Source organism: Bactrocera neohumeralis, chromosome 6 (genome assembly GCF_024586455.1).
Source record: "Bactrocera neohumeralis isolate Rockhampton chromosome 6, APGP_CSIRO_Bneo_wtdbg2-racon-allhic-juicebox.fasta_v2, whole genome shotgun sequence".
In the NCBI taxonomy this organism is placed as follows: domain Eukaryota; kingdom Metazoa; phylum Arthropoda; class Insecta; order Diptera; family Tephritidae; genus Bactrocera; species Bactrocera neohumeralis.
This window is the reverse complement of record NC_065923.1, coordinates 73337340-73363738: the sequence shown is the minus strand read 5'-3', so window position 1 is coordinate 73363738 and position 26399 is coordinate 73337340. Positions and strand designations below refer to the sequence as shown.

Sequence of the window (26399 nt, the reverse complement as noted above, 5' to 3'; positions counted from 1 at the left end):
TAATAAAGGTTAGACATTGCATGATTATTTAAAATATTAAGCCTTGTCGAAATAATGTGAAAAATCAAATAGTTGTCAACTTTCAAGTTCAACTTTTTCCGACTAAGAGAAAGAGCTTTAATGAAAGCTCTGGAATTTTTGATTTTGTTTAAATATTAAATTGAGTTTTAAAATGCAAAAATATGTAGGTCAGTAAAATTTTGCAAGCTTCTAAAACAGTTCACAGTTGATATTAGACAGATTTTTCTCTCTTTTATTATTATTTTTACTATAGATAATAAATTTTTGTATTATTGTATAACTATTTCTCTCTTTTAGTCTTTATTGGCAATGTGTAAAAGATTTATATGAGCTAGAGACATACATAAGTATGTCAATATTTGTAAGAGTGCAAATATTATCTGAACCACATTTCTTATTAAATGCAAAAAATGCTTAAAATATACCTATACATATATGAGGGGTATACAAAAATGCTGCACTTTGCAAATATATGGATGTATGTATGTATATATGTATAGTATATACAAATACGTAGGAATGCGTTTAAGCCTCAACTGGAGAATAGCTGTGCATAAATTGCAGTGTTGCAATGCTTTTAGTAAATGCAATTGTATATGTTAACTGCTATACTCATATACAATGCTGTTTCCGCACATCAAAAAGAAAATAAATAAATAAAATAAAAAGTATTTGAGTTTCGACAGCATAAACTATTGCGCTCCAGCTGGTCGGCTTTTGTTGAAGCCTCAAAGCCTCAACCATGCCATACAATTCAAATGCATTTTGAAGTATTTTTTTTTTGTTGTTCATAAAATTTTCAATGCTCGTGAGCCTGGTGCTATGCTAAAAACACACATGCCAACGCATACATGCTGCTCTAGTATTAGTATGTATTTACATGTAAATATACACATATGACATACAGATTTAACTTCTGCGCCTGTGTGGCATGCTTGTATGCTTGGCTGTTGACCTCAGAGCTCTGCTTGTTTGAGCGAAAAAGTCAAGCCTTTCGCAAACAAACTTTCTGCCGAGTACGCAGTGAAATGCAGCGAATATTGGCATAAAATGAAATGCAAATTTTGTTGTCAGAAAAATATAAATAAATTGCGCATATTAAACAGCGAGGCAGCGCAGCAAATATACGCGTAGTGGCAGGCACGGAAGAAATGAAGGGAAAAAATATATAAAAAATAAAAATACAAAAAAAGAGAAAAAATAAAAAACACAAAAATTACGAAAAAATAATAAAGCCTGCAAAGATATGCCAACACAGCTTTGCAGCTGCCAAATTTCCCTGCATACGCAAGTAAAAATGTATGGCAAAAAACTGTTGCCTACATTTGTGCGCTCCAAAGAGATCCGACATGCATTTGGCACAACAAATATGGCTGTTTGTGTGCGCAGCCGCAGCACCAAACTCGGCTGCCATCAGCTACTCAGTCAGTCGGTTGCCCGTCTGTTGGCAGCTGTAATGCGCAACAAATACCAATGCAAATAAATATGATTACATGCATGATTATACATAAATACACACACATGCATGTGCATATAAGCCTTATTTATGGCAACAAACACATATACATGCGTGTCTATATGCGTGCTTCAATGGCAACAGCTGTGTTTGAGTGTTTGCAAGTATTGACTTTCAGTTGCGCACACACACATTTATATATACATGTCTATCCAAAGTGGCTGCGGCAGAGACAAGCCTATATGCTAGCTGATGGGCCTGATAGACAGCCAGTCTGCCAACTCTTTGGCAAGCAATAACTAGTAAACAGACAGATATTAATATATATGCGATGCATACATCTGCGCATCGACACATACATATGTCGACATACATATATAAAATATCCAGCTACGTTGTTTCCGTTAAGCAATTGCCGTTTGTTCGTGCGCACTTTGGTGTCAATATAGCCAATTTATTGCTATAAACATAAACATATATATTCTCACAGACATTAAAATATTTAAACGCTTGCCTTTATATGTATATGCGTGTGTATTTGCAAGCGGCTCAGTTGGTATTTGTGTTTGATATTTTTAAATATTTGTTCGTACATTGATTCAGCATGTGCTTGTGCGTGCAATTCAACTTATTTGCGATTTAAGTGGCATGGCGCGCCTTTAAATATGCAACGCTGTGCGAAAGAGCGCATAAAAATTGAAGTGAAGTGTTTGTTTGAGAATGAATTTGTTTAATATTTTTTCTTTAACCATTCCGGTATTTAAAACGACGCATTTTTCAAAAGTTTCGAAGATTTCTGAAAGTTTTTGGGTTATTAATGTAGCTATAATATAACAGCATGAAATTCAAAGCGACTCGAAACTCCTACAAATTTAATCACCATACACAAAATCCCTAATATAAAAAAATACTCCAAAATTTAAATTCCTAAACTCAAAATACCCCAAAATTGAAATCCCAAAACTCAAATTACCCAAATTTATATCCTCCAAAACTCAAAATACCCCAAAACTGAAATCCCAAACCTCAAAATACCCAAATTTATATTCTCCAAAAGGAGCTATAGTCAAACAACTGATGATACTCCAGTCTTGGATCGACCAGCGTTATTTTCGTTTGGGGAATTTTTATTGAAATACTTAATTTCGTAACCCCAATATTTAAAGTCCTTAAAATTTAAATCAAAACTGAAAATACCCTAATTAACCAAGAAGAGTTAAGCGAAATGACTGATTAAACCTAAAAAACAAAATTTTCGGTAAACAAGAATTTCCAAAATTAAAAGCCCCAAACACAAGATACCCTAACTCAAAATACGTAAATTTATCTCCATAAAGTGTAGTCTAACGAAAGAAGCTATGATACACCGGTACTTGATCAGGCAGGGTTATTTTTTGTTGGGATTTTTAATGAGATTATTTCAAGCCTAACCCTATGAAATTAATTACCTACCAATAAATTGCGAAATATTTCTAGTTCAGGTAAATTATTCGTATAAATACTGAAGCTTTTTTCAATTGTAAGAGAACACAATAAGGTGATTACTAGTGAGAAAGCTTTGTGCGCTTTATTTATATTGAAAGAGTGTTTAGTGATTAATTTTATGTGCGATTAAATTGAGCCACGAATTTTTCAAAATAAAAGATTTTATTTAGTGTAATAGGAAGCTTTGATAAAGCGTTTTAAAGAGCTTTTTTCAAGTATCGTTAATAAAGCGTACAGCAGCTGATTTTAACTGAGTGGGGTAGATTTATAATGCGATTTCAGTATTATAATTGCTAGGTTTAAAGCGAATTTTTGTGGGCGAGAATACCTGCTGAGCTTTATGAAAGTTTTGATAGATTTTATTAAATTTGTGTTGAATAAAACATACCATTTATTTCTTGGTGCATTTTAAAGCTTTTAAAAAGTTGTTCAGAAAGCTATTTGAGTTCAAAAGCGTTTTAAAGAACTTTTTGAAATTTCGATTTTATAAAGCGTACAGCAGCTGATCTTAACTTAGTTAGTTAGATTTATAATGAAATTTCAGTGCCATTTTGTTTGACGAGAATCCCCTGTTGAGCTTTACGAAAGTTTTGATAGAATTACTAAATGTGCGTTAAATAAAATATATATCATTTTTATTTGGTGCATTTAAAAGCTTTTAAAAAGTTGTTTAGACAAATTTTTGGAAGCTTTTCAAAAGCTTTTTAAAGAGCCATTTGAAATTTCGTTTTTAATAAAGCCTAGCAGCTGATTGAACTTTGTTAGTTAAATTTATAATAGAATGTCAGTATTATAAATACTCGGCTATATGCGACTTATTTTGAGCTAGAATACCCTGCTGAGCTTTATGAAAGTTTCGATGGCATTTACTAAATTCGTGTTAAATAAAATATATCATATTTTTATTTGGTGCATTTAAAAGGTTTTATAAAGCGTTTTTAAGTTCAAAAGCTCTTAAAACGTATTTTAAAGAGCTTTTTGAAATTTTGTTTTTAATAATGAGTAGAGCAGCTGATTTTAACTTAGTGAGTTTGCTAATAGCATTATGACGTTATCAATACTGCTTCCTAAGAATATTATAGGGCGTTTTGCGACTTCTTGCGGTTTATACCATGCGGAGCTTTATGTAAGTTTTGACGCATTCTACTAAATTTGTTTTACTTGAAAAAATATTAATTTTTTCTGCACTAGACATAAATCTAATATTCGATTTTTGTTTAAAATCAAATATTGGCGTTTCGAGCTTTTGAAATTTTGCACGTTTTTGTAAGCTTTAGTGCTTATATGAAGTACAAGTTCTACATTTGAAAGTCGCTAGTAGCTTTAGTTAGAAATACGAGTCGAAAGTGATAATATAAGATAAGTAATAAGATAAATAATTTTATGTGAGCGCCTAAACATATGCATCACATTTAAAATTTATATAGCAAGATATTAGAGCCTATACATTTTTAAACACATTTTCAAGCGAATTGCAGTAATAACTAAATGCATATTTGCTAATTGCTTTTCAACACCTAGAATACGCCAAAAGCGTACAAATGAAGGCGTGCAAATTTAATTAACAGCTCCACTTGGCAATTAATGAATATTTAAAATACAAAGTGAGCTTTGAACTGAAAGCGCTTTCTCCTCTTTCTCCTCGCTTTAACTCATACTTCTTAAAACGTATTACCTGAAATAAATATTTGCAACGTTGTGTTGCAAGCGAATTTAATAGAATTTATTATTTATATTAGAAAATAGCCACAGTCACATATATAGATATATGTATTTTCTTATATATATACTTGTGTATGTGCAACTGTTAATAGAAAAACTAAGTCAATGCAATTTAGATTAATTTTATCAACTTTCCTGCAATTACTAGCATTGAAACAACAAATAAATCATAGTAGTGCACAAACTGCCACGATACGCCTTAAAATAGACTACCTCACGCATACGCATACATGCCGACTAGTGTTTGGGAGTGTTTGCATGCATTTAGCTAATTAGCACCAAACATATCTGAACTAATTAATTCGCAACGAGGCGAAATGCAGAATGCCCTGCATACTTTCATAGCACGCATGCAATACAAACACAAACACAAATACATACACACACATATACGTGCATATTCGCATACACATTACAATAGTGATGAGTTTGATGTGCATTCTAATGTACGTAATGTGCGCGCACATATCATGTGAACGGGGTCCGTGTGTTTTCGAAATTCATTGGAGAGAAGTTCAACAAAAGTGGATCGAAATGGCAATAATCCACATACACACAACAACATTCACGCATAAACACACAAGCGCGCGGAAAAAAAACAACAACAAACAAATACAATTGTAAAATCAGTCAATCGAAGAAAGCAACATGCAAAAGGCAGTGACGCCTAACACTATGCAACGCCCATAAACACTCTGTCGGCGCGTGTCGATGTCGTTGAAATTTCGTGCATACGTTTCAGTATCAAATTCGATCACCATGGCTATGCGTTTGGCTGTTGTGGTGGGTCAATATACCAGCTGGAAATGCATAAATACCTAAACGTAAGCTTTGGCTGGAGCGCAATTTTCTGGTTTGCTGTTCCGTGGTGAAAATCAATATTTGCAACTGCTCTGCATATCGTTGTGTGCGAAAGTTTATTTTTGAAATAGTTGAGCTTTGCGGAAATAAGAGCTTTTTCATATTTTCCGCTATTATTTTCCTGAAGTGAACTTAAAACAGACGTTACTGCAATTTTGTTCGAAATCATAAATATCAGCAGATTTCATAAATGATTAGTTCATACGCTTGGCGCTTCAATTACTTGAACTAGATGTGCACTTGCTAGTGAAGATAACAGCTGAATTGCGCTTAATTTAAGATGAATGTGTAAAAATAGCTTTAAATTAACGTTAACTGCATTGCTGAATAAGATACAACTGCGCTGAATATGTTATAATTGCGCTGAATTTGCTTATATGTACATATACATATGTACTGGCCCTTAATCCCCTAAAACTCTACCTGATATATGCTGAATCGCGCTGAATTGATTTACCATGATTTTTAAGTAAAACAATGTAAGTTTTTCTACTAAACAAACTTGCAAGCTTAAATTGAGCTAAGTGCATGAAAAACTCACCTAAATGGGAATACATGTATGTATGTGCATATGCATGAGCTGAATTTAAAATTTTTGAGCGCTGAATATTTAAATCATGTTTAGAATATCATCTGCATTACTATATATGTATGTGCGCGGCAGTGTACGCTGTTTCGAGCTACAATGTGCTGGGTTGAAACATTTTGTTTCTTACGCTGTATAGAGTTGCGCTTAGGAAGGTAAAACGTTTTTTGGTAGCGTTTAACTAGCGCTGAATATGATTTAATTGCGCTGAATTATGCTGAATTTCGTTATAAGCGTTTTTGCTGGCTGCTAACTTCAGAAAGCGCTTGGCAAATTAAAGTGAAATGTGCTGAATTGAGCTGAATTGATTTGTTATGATTTTAAAGTAACTATAAGAATAACGATTGTACAAAATGAGCTAAAATTAAAATTTCTGCACATATCTGCACATTTGAATTAAATATAAAATTATTGATTATGGAAAATGAGCTGAATTAAAATTTTTTGAGTATAGCAGTAAATTTTGGGCGGAGTATAACTTTTTCGATTACAGAAAATGACCCGAACTTAAAATCTTTAAACATATAAGCATAATTTGAGCTGAATATAAAACCATTGATTATAGAAAATGCGCTGAATTTAAATTTTTAGAGCGTAGAATATAAAAAGCCTGCTTAAAAAATCATTTACATTGCTTTATAGGTGTGCTGAATAGCGCTACAAAGCGCTGAACTCAAATATTTTTAGTTGAATATAAGAAACCTGCTCAGAAAACCATTTACATTGCTTTATAGGTGTGCTGAATACTGCTGAATAACCCTAAAAGGGGCTGAACCGGAATTTTTGTAATATTTAATATGTTTAAAAAAGATTGGGTTGATCGAAAATAATTTTGTGTTATAATTATATTAGCCATGCTTGGCTTTTCTAGACTTCCCATAAATTAGGGAAATAAGTATATACTATACTACTTGTAAACCCCATATAAATTTGCTCAGCTTTCTTTTTATTTTTGCTGACTTTTTCTTGTTGCGAACTTTTCTAATGATTTTTACTTTTGCACTTTCTATTTTCCTAAGTTTCTTATATTTCCAATTAATTTGCTTTTACACAACTTTCATTTTTCCCGAGAACTTTCTACTAAAATTTTAATTTAAAGAATTTTCACTCGAACTATCAAATTACAATTTCCTCCAGCTATGGCCTAATCGCATTCCAACAGCTACCTAACTTTTTCTGCTGCCGAATTTATTTCTTTCCTTTGGCATTTACTTCAACTTCTGCTTCTGTCTTGGCGCTTCCTTTAAAGGTTTTACACTCACAATATCCTTAGCTGGGCATTCAATTAAATATTTCAATTAACACTTTTAATTAACATTCGCTTCACCTACTTCATTGCTATATGCCGTCGTAAGCATACAGATACACATAGAGACAGCAGATACAGCCAAACCCATATTGAGAAGCCGTGTATAAAGGAAAACTCATAAAGTAATCGAATAATTGTCAGAACAACAAGTATTGCATAGTTTCGAGCGCAAAGGCAGCATATACTACTACAACTAACTAAATTCGCTTGTAGATGTGGGTACTTACTTAAATTTCCACTCGGAATGTAGACGTTGCCCGATGGTGTTCGCACCAAACACGATGGCTCGAAATCAACGCCCAAATCATTTGGGTTACCAGGGACTAAACGGCCATTATTCATGCGACTCATTGTTGGATTCCTTGGTGGGACATCCGGTGGTGCCGATGGCGTAACTCCTTCAAGGAGATAGCCTGTAAGTATGCAATGAAAAGAAAAAAGAAGACAAAGTAAGAAAATTGAAATGAAATGAAATGAAGTTGGATATAAAGCAAAGGCGACTAACAACTTTCTGAATTAAGACAAAAATTAAACGGAAAAGAAGCAACGCAAAACGAACGAAAGCCATGAGAAATTAAAAGAAAAATTGCAATGCAATTAAAATGTGAATACCAATGCGGCTCAAATAAAGCTGATCGCTGTGAGAAGCGAAACTTGTCAATGTGTATTGCGGACGGGGGAGAGGACGTGGAGCGGAAATTGTAGCTGGTAATATAAAAGCAAGCACAAAGTATAAAGGCAAGTGGTGGAGCGTCAACAACAAAAGAGCGCAAGTTTTCTGGGGGGAAAGAAGTGGAAAAGAGGCGGTGGAATGGCGTAAACAAAGCGAAAATTGCACGAACGAAAAAACAAAACACAATAACACAAAGTTAAACGCCGTTGAGGCGGTAAAGTTTAATTAAAAATTGTAAATAGTTGGCAAGGTGGCGCCAAGTCGGCACAAGACAGCGTTCAGCGGCACTGGCGCAAGTAGAAAATACTGCAAGTGTTGTAAGCAAACTACAAAGGCTAGCGCTGGCGTGTGTGTGTTGCGGGCATATGCGCCATATATTGTACGTGTATAGCGGTATAGAGGCGGCGCGACTGCGCCAACTTGCAGTGGAGGTAAATGGCATCTTAATTACTTAATAATTATGCAGTTTTGCGCCGCTAATGGCCGCGATAACACATTGTTATGACCCAGAAAGAACTTTTTGCTTCGCAATATAAATTTATAAATAGTCGTATACAATTATTTGTGCACACGAACGTATGCAAGGGGTGGAGCAAGACGGTGAAGATGTCGCATGGCTAGATAGTCGTAGCACTAAAATGCTTAAAACGGCGCGCAGAAGACATTGTATGGCATACGAGTACTATATGTAGGTAGTTATAGCTAAGTTCCACACCCCGCTGGGCCGTAGCTAAGTCATTTACCTCAAACAAAAGCAGTTAATAATAATTATTCCGGCAAACAATTCACACATTTGCTCAGCACATGCACTCGACTAGGCACTTATTATTGCTTGCATATCAGCTTAGTACGCCAGCACGCCATAAAGTATGCAATATATATGTGCACAAGTACGTCTTTGACACATTTGCGCCCAACAATGTGCAATAGCTTTCGTGATTGCAGTTATTTTGCCGTAATGCTAGCAATTATAAATGAATTTCCGCCTGGCGAGGGGAACGAGTGAGCGCTCTCTTGCGATAAAATGACATTGCTGCAAATTGAGCAAGCTGGAAAGCACTTTAGGTAGTAAGAACAGCAATGAAAAACGAAAGAAAATATGTACTTATAAATAAGTCAGTATGGCACAAAGCCAAATGTCGTCCAATGACCTTTATTTAAAGATTGATTGACGTGAAGTGCGGATTGCACACGTGGTTTGATTGTGTGCCTTAATATGCAGCGGTACTAAGTAGTCTGAAGACGGCTTAATTATAGATGTGTTGGAAATAAATAAGTAATTATGAAGGGTACCTTTAATACATGTGCGTGAAATTATTTTCTAAGTTGCCCGTTCAAGACTTTTCTCTACCAATATACTAGAAAGAAGTTAAAATTGGCGTTTCAGTAACTTCGCTGAAAACCAAAAATATCAGTTTGCGAATGTGATCAGTTTTGCTGCATTCGCATAGCATTTGAATTTCTTAACATATGTACATGTATTTGCATTTGATTTTCACTAGTAAGGCCTGACGCTTCAATTTCTCAAAACAGATTTGCATTTACTAGTGAAAAGAGCAGCTGAATTGCGCTTAGTTTTATAAAAATAGCTCTTAATAAATGTGAACTAAAATTTACTACTACTACTATTGCATATAACGCGCGCTGAATATGCTTTAATTGTGCTGAATTGCGCTGAATTTGCTTTTATACGTATGTGCTACTCCTTGAATCCCGAAAAAATACCGCTGAGTATAATTGAAATGTGCTGAATTGAGCTGAATTGTTACGCAATAATTTTTAAGTAATTTTTTTTCTTTTTGCTTATTTATGTATTAAAAAATCATTTGTTAAATTATATTAAGCAAACTTTGTAAACTGTTGTTGTTGCGTTCTAAATGCGCTGAATACGATTTAATTGCACTGAATTATGCTGAATTTTCTTATACATGTACGTGCTACTTTTTAACTTCCAAAAAATTACCGCTGAACATAAACGAAATGTGCTGAATTGAGCTGAATTTTTATGAAATAATTTTTAAATAAACAAATATTTTTAAATTGCGTTTTACTTGCGCTGAACGTGATTTAATTTCGCTGGATTATGCTGAATTTTCTTATATGTGTATGGGCTATCCTTTCACCCCGAAAACACTACCGCTGAATATGAACGAAATGTGCTGAATTGAGCTGAATCATTTTACATAAAGTAAAATTTTTATAATTTTTCTATTAAGCGAACATTGAATTTAGCTGAATTGTTATGTAATAACTTTTAAGTAAAGTTTGTTTTAATTTTTCTACTAAGCAAACATTGCAAAATTAATTAGTGAGTTGAATATTAAATTGTTCAGCGTTCATTGCAGTTAGGTGCACGAGCGGGTAACTCTAATAATGAGGAACGCATTTTTGTGCAGAAAACAAATATACATATCTGCAATGCTTTACTTTCTCTCTCTGGCATTTACCGAACTCCAATTATTACTACTCCTCTTCTAAATAATATTTAATGAAGCTGTAGTGGCAGAAAATTGAAATATGCATGCTTGCAGCACGGTCTTTAAACGCCCACCCTCACCCTCACCCATACGCAAACACATATTTCTGCGCTATTTCCGGAAATCCTGTGCAATAAAAGGGGCATGCCAACGCTAGTTACACCGTCCCTTGCAGCTATTTGCCCCAGCTGTTGGCGCGCTTCTTAATGGGTACGCTGCCGCATGCCATTCCAGCGCTGCGGCAGGTCTTAGCGCTGCATTGGGGTGACCAAAAATGTCATTTCGTTTACGCGCAACACTATTACAATGCGGTCGCAGCTATTCTTATTAAAACTACCGTTGCCGCACGGACGTTTGCCGTTGTTACTGCGCTACAGTGTGGACGCTGTGGTGCCCTGCTGTCCTGCGGCTTTGCTTCCGAAATGAAGATAAGCAGCTTATCGCGCCAGCATTTGGCTGCGCATGCGACCCAACGTCAGCTGCGGGTATTGTGCTAATGTTGCAGGGACATGCTGTTTATGTATTAGTGTTTGTGTGAGGTAGTTAGTCATGGCGCGCTAGGATATTAAAGCGTAAAAGTGGCGCATTTGCTCGCTTGCCGCTGAGGTGGCTTTTGTATTTGTTTTGCTTGTATTGGCTTCAGCTTTGTAGCAGCGGCTTTGCATGCAGTCTGCTACTGCTACATTTGTTTGCTTGTATAGTTCACTATTTAATTTTTTATGCTATTCGCCTGTTTGTTTTTTTTACGCTTTTTATGATTTCTTCTTTGCCGCGGTGTGCTGACTTGGTTTTCACGTCGCGCTCGCAGCTCAAACGCCACTTAACGCTCAGTGCTTTTACCGCGCTTGCTATTATTATGACTATTTTAGCTACTTTGTAGCAGCTGAGTCAACTTTTGCGGCATTGCGGCGCAGCACTTGAGTACCGAGAAGTTGCTGCAAATTTTTACTGCTTACTGACACTATGAATTTCTAAACCGAATTGAATTTAATTAAATTTTTCTCATTGTACTTGCAATAAATCACTTTTCTGTTTGCTGCTGAAGTTGCAAGAATTTTTTCACTAAGTGTTAGTGATGACACATATCGATTGGTTTAGCGAAGACACATGATTTTTTTCCAAATATAGAAAATAATTATCACTGCTTAGCAACGCTGCGAGTTAGTAAAATAAATTGAATTTAATTAGATTGTTAGCATATTACCTTCAATTTAAGACTTTTTCTGTTTTCTGCTGAATTTAAAGCATTTTTTCGCCAACAAATAGTGATGACACAAACCGATTAGCTTAGCGTAGACACACACCTTTTTACTTAATATAGAAAATAAACTTTACTTTTTCAGAAAAAGTATTATTTGTAAGTATTTGCGCTACTCCTCATTCAATTTCAGCGTTTACGCTTCAATAATGCAAATATATATTAAATTGTTCCCCAATAACGCCACCAATAATAGCTTGAATAAAAGGGTACTTATGTAAATGCCAGCAAAACTCATGTGTTAGTAGCTTTCGCAGTTTAATGTGGGCGCCAAGTACATACATACTTCCAGCTAATCCCAGCACTATGAAGTGTGCTTAAACGTGGTTCTAGCCATTCAACTAAAATTCTATTGAAAGTGGCAGCTAAAATTGTATTTCATATGCATCATAATATACTTAGAAAATCCCATTTAATGCGCACCAACAAAAGGGGAAACAGTTTCCCTGTTTTATTATTACTTTACCAAAAGCATGACCTACATTTAGGCGCATAATATAATAATACAAATACGGCCCATACATTTTCATGCAAGAAGCTACAAAACTCATTAGTTATTCCCAAGCAATTTGTTAGCACTGACCTTGGTTTCACTAATTTTCGCTTACAGCGCACATACTTTTAGGCACTGCAAATTGCAGGCAATCGTGCGCGAAATGCCAGCGCGCTACACTTTTAATGAATCAATTTAATTTCTATGCCGTGGGGAATTTCAACAACGCCAGCGCATTTATTATTACACAAAGGCAAGTTGTCGACTGATTGCACAAGGCATAAGAAAGCGAGATGCTCTGGCGCATACTACTATTGGCTGTGGTGTGGCATGCCAAAAATTATGTGACGAAATTTCATTTGCGTCCATTTGCTGTTTGCTGTACAAGTCAGCAGTAAGCGCATGCCAAGTGTTTGATCATGCCGAAGAAATTGGCAGCGCTACAAACAGTTTGTTAGTGGAAAAAAAAGAAATTTTGAGTGCTAGCTAGGTACGTGCGCCTAAGCGTATGCAATGAAATAAATTAAGCTGAGAAAAAATGTAGATTTCTTACGAAAAATATCATTACCGAAATTAGAATTGAACGCGAACAACAACTGAAATGGAAAATTGGAGCTAAAATGAAATTGTGAAGTGAGCTGTGAAGGCTGGAGAAGAGTAAGAGTAAGAGAGTAAGCAGTAAGGCGACAAATGCGCACGGCATGCAAATCGGCCTAGCGCAGTTGGGCGCAAAATTAAAGATGGCCAGCCAAGGCAACATAGTTTGGTGTGAGGTATAAGCGCAGGCGGGATGAAGAAAAAATATCAATTCATGAAACTGAAACTGAAAAATTTCATATTTGCTGTTGTCGTACGAAAGTGTGAGGCCATAAAGTTCGTATATAAATTTTAACAACACTATTTGTTATTCAAATGCCGCCGCGATATGGCGCGTCGACAGATGCTGAAGCAGCCAAAAATGGAAGTTTGGGAGCGACGAATGCGTGGCATGAGAAGGGCATGAGAAATCATATTCCTGATATATGGAAAGTGGTGGCAGAAATTAAGAAAAGGCAAAAGCTGAAGGAAAAATGTCGCGCAAGCAAATTCGTTGGCGCAAATCGGAATCAGTGTGAAAGAATTCAAAATAATACCAAAAAGTAAAGAAAAAAAAGCCGAGCCAAAATGAAAAATAATACAAAGCAAGGAAACACAAAAATGAGCAGGATACTTCGGATAATAAATCGACAAGCATTCACATAGAAAATTGTAAGCTCATTTATGAGCTTAAAAATTTCCTGCCTACGCTGCTGGCGCAATAACTTTTTTCCCTTCAATCGAAATGGAAAAATTAGAAAAAAAATTTTAGACCTGAAACGCCAAAGGCGCGGCACACATCAGCTGCCCATTAAAGCGCGCTGCGCGCTGATGAGGAGAAAGTGAGATTACTGACTGCAGCGGAAGCATAATGAAAGATGAGATTTCACTTTGATGACAAGGACGACGCTGGCGCCCGCGCGCATCATGACTAGCAAAATGATTAGGCTGCCTTTGATGATAATGACGTTGTGCGCCACATTAACACACACACATATATTTATATATATGTATATATCTAAGCGCCGACATTTCCAATGCCGCTACATAGCCACACATTTTCCGTGGCGGCTTAGTGCGCAATCTATGCGCCAGCCATCGTTCTTTCACTCATCCACTAGCTGCTTAATCGCATTGCCGTCGAACATAAGCCGTCAATGTTGCGCTGCTTGCGGTTGATTACAGTATGCCATATGCGCTGCGTCTTCGGTCAGTAGCGCGGTCGCGCGCTTAAAAGGTGGCAATTTAAAGTTTGCCATTGTTGAAATGGCAACGTTGCATTAAGTAGTGTAATGGCATGCCGCAGTTGGTTTGAGGTTGGCTTAGCAAATGAGTAAATTCCAAGTGCGAGGCGCGAAAGTGAGGCAAAAATAAAAACACATAAATAAGTAGTATACTAATATAATATAAATTAGGAAATTGTACCGTGAACAGAGGAATCTACAGCAGTAACAGAGATTTGTGGCTTGTAAATACTATAAGCGTTTGGAGATTGCAAACTCTCTGCCTTATATCTATATTGTTCTTTGAAAGATACTTTATTTACAAGGAAAAACCATTTTTTTAGAATTGTGTATATTATACAACACATACATGCATTTACTCATGAAGAGAGCAGCTAAATTGCGCTTACTTGTATAGAAATAGTCGTGTGCGGCATTGTACTGCTTTTAAATTGTTTTTAACCAGCGCTGAATATGTTTTAGTCGCGCTGAATTGTACTGAAATTGCTTCTCTGTGTATGTGCTGCTAATCACTTTCAAGTAAACGCTCGCTGAATACAAGCAAAGTGTGCTGAATTGAGCTGAATTGTTACGTACTGATTTTTTTCACAATTTTGAGTTTTTCTACTAAGCAAACACTGAATAATGCTGAATTTAAATTGTGTTTAATTTGCGCTGAATATAATCGATTGCGCTGAATTGTACTGAAATTGCTTACATGTGTATGTTCTGGTAGTGAACTGCAAGTAAACACTCGCTGAATACAAACGAAGTGCGCTGAATTGAGCTGAATTGTAATGCAAGGATTTTCAAGTAAAATTTTTTTAGTTTTCCTATAAAAATTAATCACATGAGCTTATATTTTTTCATACAACTATATAGTATAGTTTCTGTAACGATTTCCTGCTAAAAAATTATAATTTCTTTTTATTCAAGAAACTCTAATATATTTTATCTTTATCATTTCATGCCATACATTATATCTTTTTACTTTTTGCTTAACAATTTCTTGCCTTCTATACCACATTGTTCCATGCTATCCGATATTGCTTTGCAGACACCAACAAATGTTTAAATTTAATTTTCTGAAATTAAACTCTGCTTTTCCCTGTCTGCAGTCATGCATGACAGACGGTATATCTAGCTATCTCACTCACTCTCACCAATTTTATTTCCAGAATTTGTTTTGTACTTGCAACAACAAACTGCTTGGCGTACAAACGCTTAGAATTGTCTGAGTGAAGACTGAAAAATTCAAAGACTCAAAGACAGCACCACCGCCAAAGATTTGAAAAATATTTGCGCAATCCTTTGCTCTCCCACACTCTTTCTATTTTAAATCCACCACACAATGTCTTCAACCGTCTGCGAATATATATATGTATATGTATATTCATAAATGTATATGTGTATGTGCGCGATTTTCTGGCTTTTTCGGCATTTAAATTGTGTGTAATTATGAAATTTAATTCATTTTGGTGGGTCGTCGGAACGACATTCCGCAATTGAAATTTTACACCAGACAAAATGTGAAATATTTCGAGCATCTTTGCAAGCATAAATAACTGACATTTATTTGCGGCGCGCTGAAAGTGTGTCACAACACCGAAATATTTGTGAAACTTGAGGTTTTGCTTAGGATAATTGCGGAGAATTTGAGGCAGACTTCAAGGATTTGTGAGTGAAAGTGATAGGCGGGAAGTTCATATGTGTGTGTGTGATGGCTTCACTGGTTTTTGTATGGAAAACTATTTTATTTGATGAGGTATCTGCACGAAATTTGGCGCAGCTTATTATGCAAGGCAGTGCTGTAGTTGCTGAAGAAATTGTTATAGCGTATAGTTGTCATACAAACTGACCGAGCCAATTAAAGTCTTAATATGGAAAACTTTTTTATTTGAGAAGGTAGCATCATAAAATTTCATATGGATTTATATTTGTGAAATCGCTATAATCTCTGAAGAAATTGTTGAGATCGGGCAACTATAGCATATAGCTGCCATACAAATTGGCCGATCCAACTCAAGTCTTTGTACGAAAAACTTTTTTGTTTGACAACGTATCTTCACGAAATTTGGCTCGAATTATTTTTTGCAATAACGGTACAATATCTGAAAAAATTGTTCAGATCGGACAACTATAGCATATAGCTGCCATACAAACTCAACGGTCAAAATGGAGATAAAGACGTTTTTATACCCTTCTATGCTATAAAAAATACAGCTGTGAAGGGTATTTTTTTAATTTTCGATGCAGCCGAAGTGAACGGTTTTTTTTGTTTTTTTTTTTTAATTCAGCTTCTGCTATAGTGTTTCTATGCATTAGTTTCTAGTCTCTATTGTACTACTCTAAAACGCCCGCACTCTGCAGCTTCAATTCCACACACGCTGACTTCTGAAAGCGCCTTTTCAATCACTTAAATTACAACATACAGCCGACATTGCAACAAACTGCTTGCTGCAACGCTCAACTTTAGCGGCTGTCAGTTGAAGTTGTATGTCAATATTTGGCGTGCGATACATCAGTGGCAGCAACAGTATAGCAACAACATTACCAAAAGGCATAAGAATTGCTGTTGTTGTTGTTGTTGTTGTTGTTGCTGTTGTGAGTTGCGCTAACATTTGCGATTTCATTTGCAGTAATGAAAAGCCAATATGTGACGTCAGCCAAACGCAAACAGCAACAGCAACAGCGCGGGAGGGCACAGACGCACACACACACACGCCTACAACTACAGCCACACACGCGCAGCGATATTTTGCAACAACGCATGCATGTGTATGACAACAATACAATATCAACACTGAAGTGTGACAACAATAATAATAATAACAATAATAATTGCGTATGAGCAACAACAACAACAGCAAAAACAACGCTAAATAGCAAACAAACAAATAAACAGTGCGCGTACAAAGCAGGCAAGCAAGCAGCAGCGCCGTGTATGAAGATGTGTGAAGAAAGGCATTTGAAAAAGAAAAAAACGCTTTTCAGCGCAACGAATTGCAATTTATTGCGCCCCCCACGCGCCAGCGAGTGTGAGGGCGTGTCGTGGTGTGTGTGCGCGCCGCGTTTTCGCTATTTATTCCGGTGCGCGTGTGTTTGATATGTCAAAAATGTTTACAAAACCTTTTGACAAAGCAATCAATGAGCGCATGAATGAGTGTATGCACACAAATACACATACGCATACACTTACATATAACTACGTAGTGTATATGTGAAGAGTGAGTGACTGCCTGACTTAGCGCCAAATGTGTGCGCAGCATTTTGCAAATGAAAATCACTCACGCCCGTCAAACGGCAGTCATATAAGCGCAAAAGTGTTGCAAACAACGTGTCTTCCTCTGTATATGTGTTTATCCTTGTATGTGTGTGCGTTGCAAGACGCTGGCTGGCCATTATTGAGTGACGCGCTCATTCAGCTGTTGGTAGAGGCAGCAATGCCAGCTTTTTGGATTTGAAATTATGTATCCATGTATTATATATGTGTGTGTGTCGCTATGCTGCATGAAATTCCAGCGCTGCTGCTGCTTCTTCTTACTTTGTTCGGAGTAATAATTGTATATGCTCTTCTTTTGCTGTGTTTACACGCTGTCACTCGTTTGAAGTATTTAGTCAGCAGTTGAGTGATTGCTTATAACGGTATATATAACTGTATATATTCTTGTATACACATATGTATTTATGAGCATAGCTTTAATTGTAAATAAGTTGTTAAAACGACAGCCTGAAGCGCGTACTTGCTGCCGTCTTGTCATTGCATTGTGTGTGACTTGAGCAGCGCAGAGTTAAGAAGTTTAGGAAAAGGAAGCAAGTATTTAAAAAATTAAAAAAAAATTTAAGATTTATATTAATTTACATGATAATCCATATTTGTAACTTGTAGACCCTGAAGAAAATGTTGAAGAACCTATAAAATGCATATGTATGTATACACATGTTCAGTCCGACGAGTTGAGACGATTTAGCTATATGAAGCAGTCTCATAGTTTTTGAGAACCGCTCTGAAATTTTGCACCCATCATTTTCTAATCAAGTAGTTGCTCATTTGTCGGAATCACCGATATGGAATCATTAAAGCGCATAGCTGCCATACAAACTGGACAATCAAAAATAATTTCTTATATGGAAAACTTTTTTATTTGTAAAGATATCAAATCAAAATCTGGTATAGCTTCTTATCTAAAACAGCGCTTTAATTTTCGAAAAAAAAAATTAAAAATCGGACCACTATAGCATATCACTGCCATACAAACCCAACAATCAGAAATAAGTTCTTGTATGAACTCCTTTTTTATTTGAAAAGAAATCGTCACGAAATTCGGTACAGGTTATTGCCTCATAGAGCGTTACAATTTCCGAAGAAATAGTTCAGATCGCACCACTATAGCATACAGCTGTCATACAAACTGATCGATAAAAATTAAGTTCTTATATAGAAAACTTTTTTAATTGAAAAGATATCAACACAAAATTTGGCGTGGATTATTTTCTAAAACAATAGTTTAATTTACGAAAAAAATTTTAAAATCGAACTACTATAGTATATAGCTGCCATACAAACTCTCTGATCAAAAGTTAATTGTTATATGAAAAACTTTTTTATTTGTCAAGATATATTCACGAAATTTTGCACGGTTTATTGTCTCATACAACATTACAATATTCGAGAAAATTTTTACCATCGGATTACTATAGCATATAGTTGCCATACAAACTGATCGATCAAAATTAAGTCTTTGTATGGAAAACTTTTTTATTTTGCTAGCTATCTGCACGAATTTTGGCAGAAATTATTGCCTCACACAGCGCTACAATTTCCGTAAAAATTTCACATTGTATCACTATAACATATAGTTGTCGTACAAACTGAACAGTAAAAATCCGCTTCGGTGCGGCCGAGGATATTGTATTTACTTTTTGCCTGACCCAAAGAGAAATTTAAGTAACTTTTAACGTTTCTATCCACTTAATTGAGGCTGCATCTTCAATGTTCTTACGTCTATGAACACCCATGAACAAATAAACAACCTTAATATACAGCTTTCAGCTCTCTACTTTAGGCATTTCCTCAACCCACTTGTAAGCGCACACATTTTGTTTATATGTATGTATGTGTTTAATAAATTGTTGCAAATATTTCGCACCACACTGTATATGACACCAACACAGCACACACTATAACAACCATAACATAAACTAAAGCCTACTTTAAGGCGACTCTTAGCAGATAGGAAGCGTATGAGCGGCAGCGTGAGTGCCCCACAGTACCAACAATAATGGCAGTAAACAATATTTTGTATTATTAACAGCAGAATTTCACACCACAATAACCGAAACATCGAAATACCGCAACTAATGCAGTCAACACCGCATCGCTGCTGGTTTAGACGTCCGGCCAACTGGCTGCCTGGCTGGCCAACCGTAAGCGGAATGAATTGAATTGCCTACCAACAGGCGCGCCAAGCTCATATGTACAAGCGCCCAAGTGTGTGCGTATGAAATGTATTTGCAAGAGCGCATACCTGGTGTGTATGTGTGTGTTTCTAGTATGATTGGTTGGTTGGTTGTTTGGTTGGTTGACAGGCTGTCGGCTTTGCGGGCTCGCAAGTTGTTTGGGAAACTACTCGGCAGCTATGGCGGTGGCGGGCTAAGAGCTTTGTTGGGCAAACAAGCAGCGCTGACATCCATTGTGTAGTTTATTAAATTTCGCAAGGCAAACGCACGCATAAACATATCAGCATGGTTATTCAAACATAAATATGTATAGGTGTGTGTATTGCTAAGTATGTATATGCGCTTTTGTTGTAAGCGCTTGTATGTATTTGTTATTACTACACACACACATCGCATTTTGTTGTATATTTTATGACAATCAATGGCCGCAGTTGACAGCCAGCTGACACCAACGCCACCACCAGTGCGCCATCAAGCCTACTACAAGCAGCGCGTAGCGCGTCGGCAGCGCAGCAGGCGGCAAATACCGGCCGCATTATTTATTATGTGTCGAATGCCAGGCTAAATGTCATTTGTCATTTGCCGCAACGTAAAGCCACTGTGCGTTAGCAGTTGTGGATTGCGGCCGTGCGCGCGCGGTGAAGCACATTTGTATTACGCACACGCGCACACATACAAACACGAATATAGCGAGCGCAAACTATGTAATTGCGACAACTTATGCATGCATAGTTAGCAAAGCGCTAAGTATAATGCGACGCACATACACACACATTGAATGTTGCAAGCAGCCACCAAACGCGCTTACAATCAATAGCTATTTAACGCCAGCCGCTGGCGCTTAGCTTGCATTAACTGTTAGCATGTTGGCATATGAATGCATGTGTGCGCGTATTTGCAGCGCTTTATTGTTGCTGCATGAGAAGTTAACTTTTTCATTACATACTTTGTGGCGTTGGCGGTATTTGACAGTTGTTATGCCAGCGCTAACAACATTATTTACGCGCATTTGCTGTGCAGTCAGCGCGCGTTTGTGTATTATGATTATTTATTAGAATTTGCTGCCAGCCATAACAACAAAAACAAAAAGAACAGCAACAACAATAACAGCAAACAACACACGACGCATAACCGCAACATAATAAAGCAGCGCAAATTGTCAAACTATGTGTTGCTTGCAGCGAAAGCTGAATTTAAGCAAGCAAAACAACAACAATAAAAAAAGCAATAACTCAGAAACATGAAAATAACAACAAAGCTTAAAGCTATGCTGCCGCTTTAATATTTATGTCACGTTTAAGTTATTATTATTTTTACCTTGCCACGTTTTTTGTTATTGTTGTTGCTGCTGATTTTGTATGCTTCTGTTGTTTTAGCTTATGGCTTGTTAAATTTGCTGCGCTGCTTGTTAAGTACGAAGCGCGTGCGATTCTCAGCTCATTCTGCGTTTGTTGCCGCTGCCGGCTGCTGCTCTGTGGCACAGACACTATTAGACATGCCACATGAGCGCTGGAAAGTTGGTACACAGCATAGCTGGCCAAGTGAAAAAAAATTGCTAACTACACGGTGCAGCGACATGTGGCAACTGCGCGCTTGTATGTGTGTGGCATGTATTGAAAAAATGTCAAACTGCCACAAAACAACACATATTTGCTTGCAATAAGTTTATATAAAGTCATGTTTTTGTTGTTGTTGTTGTTTTTCTCTTTGTTGCTATTTTTGTTATTCTCACCATTATGTTGCGCTGTCTTGTACAACAATAGCGCTGTGCGGCATGTCAAACAGTTCATAAATAAGCGAAACTTGCAAAGAATTAAATAAAGCAGTCAGGCAGTAGGGAACTTTTGTTTGCCTTGTATACGTGTGTGTTTGTTAGTGCGCTGCAAAAGTTTCGCAAATAATCGCACTTGTCACATGCCACACGCTCACACATCGCTTTATTTGCTGGTTTATTTGCTTTGCAGCGCTTTAATGTGGCCTGCATTTAGGCGCTAATCAAATTTAATGCGACCGCAATCCGACATGGCACTCACACAACTTGGCTTAAGCTCAAAGCACATACACACTCACACACACACAAACACAAACACACTAAACTTTTATGCACACATTTCGGATATGTGGAAAGCGCTTACCTCAACCGCGCCGCGACAAATCTCGTTAAAGCCTTACGTCAGCGCTTGGCAGCAATGCACGCGTAAGCAGCTGGTGTGGCGCGCAAGTGTATGCTAAGTAATTACGAATCGGTGTTGGTGTGGGCAAATTAGAAAGCAAATAAATCAAAACAGTCAACAGTTTTAAATTAATCCACAGCTGCTTGTATGCAGGTGTATGTGTGTGTGTGTGTGATATAAAGCGCTGACAGGCGATTGTTCGAAAGACGCTTAATTGATTTTGTGGTTAGCATTTGTTGGCGCACAAAAATATGCTACGTGCGGGTGTGACATTTTGTGTAGTTGGTGAAGGACATTAAAAGTAATGAAATATGTGTGTGTGGCTTAAATATTTGTCTTAAAATACAATTTCGTTTGCCCCAAAGCTATAATATTCCTTTGTGAGGAAAAGATTTCATACAAAATTGTTCAGTTTGTATGACAGCTGTAGGCTATATTAGTCCGATCTGAACAATTTTTTGGGAGATTGTGCCATTGTTTTGGGCAATAATCTGGGCAAAATTTCGTGAAGATATCTCTACAACTAAAAAAGTTTCTATACCAGGATTTGATTTTGATCGGTCGGTTTGTATGATAGCTATATGTTATAGTCATCCGATCTGCATAATTTCTTCTGAGCTGGTAACGTTGCTTTGGGGAGTTATCTATGCTAAATTTCGTGCAGATATCTCAATAACTAAAAACCTTTTTCATACAAGAGTGCGATTTTGATTGACCAGTTTGTATGGAAGCTATACGCTATAGTAGTCCGATCGGAACAATTTCTTGGGAGTTTGTAGGCGTGTCTAGAATAATAATCAGTTCTAAATTTCGTGAAGATAACTCGTCAAAAAAAAAAGTTTTCCATACAAAGTATTGATTTTGTTGGCCAGTTTGTATGGCAGCTATATGCTATAATGGTCCGATCTCAACAATTTCTTGCTTTGTCCGATCTACATAATTTCTATATATATTGTTTGGTTTGCCCAGGTGAATAAATTGTGCAAAATTTCCTACAGATAACTCGACAAATAAAAACTTTTTCATACAAGTACTTGATTTTCAACGATCAGTTTGTATGGCAGCTACATGCTTTAGTGGTCATACCTTGACACTTTTCTCAGATATTATAGCAGTGACCTGGATAGTAATTCGTGCCAAGTTATGTGAAGATATTTTGTTAAATAAGAAAGTTTTCCATACAAGGACTGTGAAAATTCAGGCTTATGTATATGAGTATAGTCTCAGTATCAAGACGTATTACAAGAATATGTCTCATACAGTATGTTAAACTAAAATATACAGTTTATTTACATATAAACTAAATATACAGTTCATTTACATATAAACGCATATTTTTTTATATTAAAACACCAGGATTTTAAAATAGATATTTGAAGAATATTGTTTTACTTTGTAAACCCACTGAGAATTGCCAGCCATTTTGCTCAAACAAAGAAATTATCGCTAGTTGTAAAACGTATTCGTTTCAGATACCCACACACATCAAATTCGCCACATGCAATTCACCGCAACGCCATTTTAAATTTCGTTATGCAATCACTAACATTTCTCAATTTCGAAAAAGCTTTCTTCAAGCACTATTTGCGACGCACTCACTTTGCTTTCTTGCGAAACCAAAAAAGGAAACTAAAAAAACAAAAAGCAAAAAATACAATTTCAGCAAATTTCTTCTTAAGCACAACTTTCCCATTGACCCAGTTTTCGGCATTCAAAATGCGCTTGTTTATGCCAACTTTCCTTCCATGTCATTTGCGCCGCACATTTTCCAAGCATATCAAAATATCTTGAGAATTGCGCAAACAATTTGAGTTTTGAAATTTCATTCGTTATTTCGCCGGTTTGCTTGCAGTGGCCAGCAAATTATATACATAAGTGCGCTGTGAAATGGCAGCGGGGATGCAAATAAAAGCGAGCAAATAATGTGTTTTGTTTCTAGCAGCAGCAGCGGCAGCGGCAGCATAAATTCTTCTGAGCGCCGCAATAGTTTGGTGCTTATGTAGACACTCTCACCGAATTTGTAGTGTTGCTATGCAAATAAGTAAAAGTTTGACTGCCAATGCGTATACGTTCGTATTGGTTAAGTTTTGCGAGTGTGAAAAGCTGTACAAATTTAGTTGATGCCAAAGTTTTCGAATGTGACGCAAATGGTGCGCGCCAGCAAATTAGTGGCCGTGGAAGTGGAGTGTGGCAATGAAATGTATTAAAATATGATTGCACGGAAGTGGGCCAAAAGATGACAGGAATGCTGGTAGTAAATTAGTGGGCATAAAATGAAGTTGGAGTGTTTTGGAAACTGTGGCATTGCGATAGCAGTGGGTTTATGTATATGCGCCTTGAATTATGCTACTAATTTTACTAAGTTGTACATACATAGTATATGAAATTTTATTTGGAGTATGAAATCATGCGCTGGGCATAAAATTAAATCGGGGTGTGAATATTTTAGAGTGAGTTTATTGTATGCGCCTAAATGTATGCTAAACTTTTTTTTACTAATTTATATGTATGCATTTGAATTTGTTTTCTTAGCATGAAATTGTGCTTTTGGTAAGCAAAATCTTTCCGAAAGGATGCAAAGTATTGCAATTTGCGCTACACCCCAAAAGTATGCTACTCTTTTTTTACATTAAAGCAATGCAGCAGCTTTAAAGTCCAAACATGAAGTTATAAACCCATATTTTAAATTGTTCATAAAATTGGTGCAGTGGGTTCATATGCATGCGCCTAAAAGTATGCTACTGCATTTATGCATTTGTTTGGGTTTTATTCGATTTTATATATGCATTTCAGTTCTTATTTTAACTATGAAATTATGCATAAAGGAATGTTGCAGTGTGGAAATTTTCGCCTGTGATAGTCAGTTTACATATGTATATGCGCTTTAAAGCATGCTATAAAAGTTTCTTAGTTTAAGATATTCATTAAAATGTTTATTTAAAATATGAAATTATTTGTTTACTAAAACTTTCTGACATAAAATCCTTCTGAAACTCTTGCAAATATTGCAGTATGCACTCCAGCCTGAAAGTAGGCTAATATATTTTTTTAACTACGCATGTGGCAGCTTGAAAGTTTTAACATGCAGTCATTAACATTTATTACAGACCTTCAACGATAAAGTTGAAGTAGTATAGCGTTTTAAAATTCGATAGTGAGTTTACGTATATGCGCTTAAAAGCATGCTATAAATTTCACAAAGTTTAAGGTAAGCATTTAAATCGATTAAAAGTATGAAAGCATTTGTTTACTAAACACTTTCAGACTTAAAAGACTTCGGAAAGTCTGGCAAATATTGCAATATCCGCGCTCCAGCCTAAACGTAGGCTACTAAATTTTTTTACGTTACGCATCTGACATCTAAAAAGTGTCATAATGAAGTAATTGACACTTATTCCAGACCTTCATCGACAACGTTAATGTATTATAGCGCTTTAAAAGCGCAACTGCAATCTTTTCTGTATACTTTAAAATGCAAAATACACTGATTCGATCTTTATATAATAACTTAAGCTCAAAAACTAAAAAAAAGTACGTAGCTTACTAACTGTTGTTAGTTATGCGACAAGCAGCAGTTGATTATTTGCTAGTGATATTACGTTTAATTTAACGTAGCATACTTTGTGGCGTCTAAATATAATCCTATTAAAAGAGATTTCTACTTAGCAATACTAAGTAACGAGTTTAATGAACAAATAAACTGCCACATTAAGGTATAACATTGCTATAAATTTAAGCCAACATGTTGTTGTAACATTGATACAACAACAAGAATGCTATACGCTTTAATAATATATAAGAGTTCCACAGTTGGTTGCCTACTTACCGGCGTTGGTAATATTTGCGGTTTTTCGGTTGAACGCAGCTTATTCACCCCTTTTTGTGGCATAAACAAGCAAATGTGGCAATATGCTTGTCTTAACTCGCACCACTAGATGCTTATCGCACTTGCTTTTATACTTATAGGTATCTATGTTATGGCATATCTTAAGCGGAAACGCAATATGATATCGCGCCAAAGGAAAATATCACCGCTTAATGAAAGACAGCGTCTAGCAAAACAATGAGCTCAAGTGTGACGAATAACGGCAGGCTAAAAACGCTGGTGGTGGTGGTGTGGGTTGGAGATGGCGCACAAACCACTTTTTACCCGCTTAAAGCGTCGCCTGGCTGTGGCGGTGTAGTAAGGGCAACAAACTTATTTCTTGCTGCCTGGCATTGTTGCTATTGCTTTTGGCGCGCTATGCAAATAAGCGGCGAAAGAAAACGCCAAGCAGCGACCGGTGTGCAGACACGTACACGGCGCAGCGTGTGTTTACATAAGTTACAGCCACAGATTTAATCACCGTTGGCAAACAAGCAGACATACAAACACACACACACCCATATTTGTAGTATATGTATGCTCATGCATGTGTTGCGCTGAAGTGTCATGGCGAGCTGTGGATATTTGTAATCACAAGAAGTTTTGCGGTTGATACATAAATACATATTTTAAATTATTTATTTATGCGCTTGTGTGTGTGTGTGTGTAGGTTAGTCGGTCGTTGAACGCGCATTTTGTGATATAAGCTCGACGCTTCCGTGTTTAACTTATGTATGTAAGCGTATACCGCTATATACAG

At 36.5% G+C, this 26399-nt stretch overlaps 1 protein-coding gene and 1 long non-coding RNA gene across 9 annotated transcripts in view; one reads left to right on the top strand and one right to left on the bottom strand.

The window, feature by feature from the left end:
* Positions 1 to 26399, bottom strand: part of LOC126762930 (teneurin-m) — a 517900-nt gene that overhangs the window by 122896 nt on the left and 368605 nt on the right. For all 7 annotated transcript variants that reach the window (XM_050479984.1, XM_050479981.1, XM_050479983.1 and 4 more), the window contains one exon: positions 7668 to 7853. In XM_050479984.1, coding sequence (XP_050335941.1) covers positions 7668 to 7853 — 186 coding nt within the window. The remainder of the gene's footprint in view (positions 1 to 7667; positions 7854 to 26399) is intronic.
* Positions 1 to 26399, top strand: part of LOC126762931 (uncharacterized) — a 173819-nt gene that overhangs the window by 54668 nt on the left and 92752 nt on the right. The gene's annotated exons all lie outside the window — the stretch shown is intronic.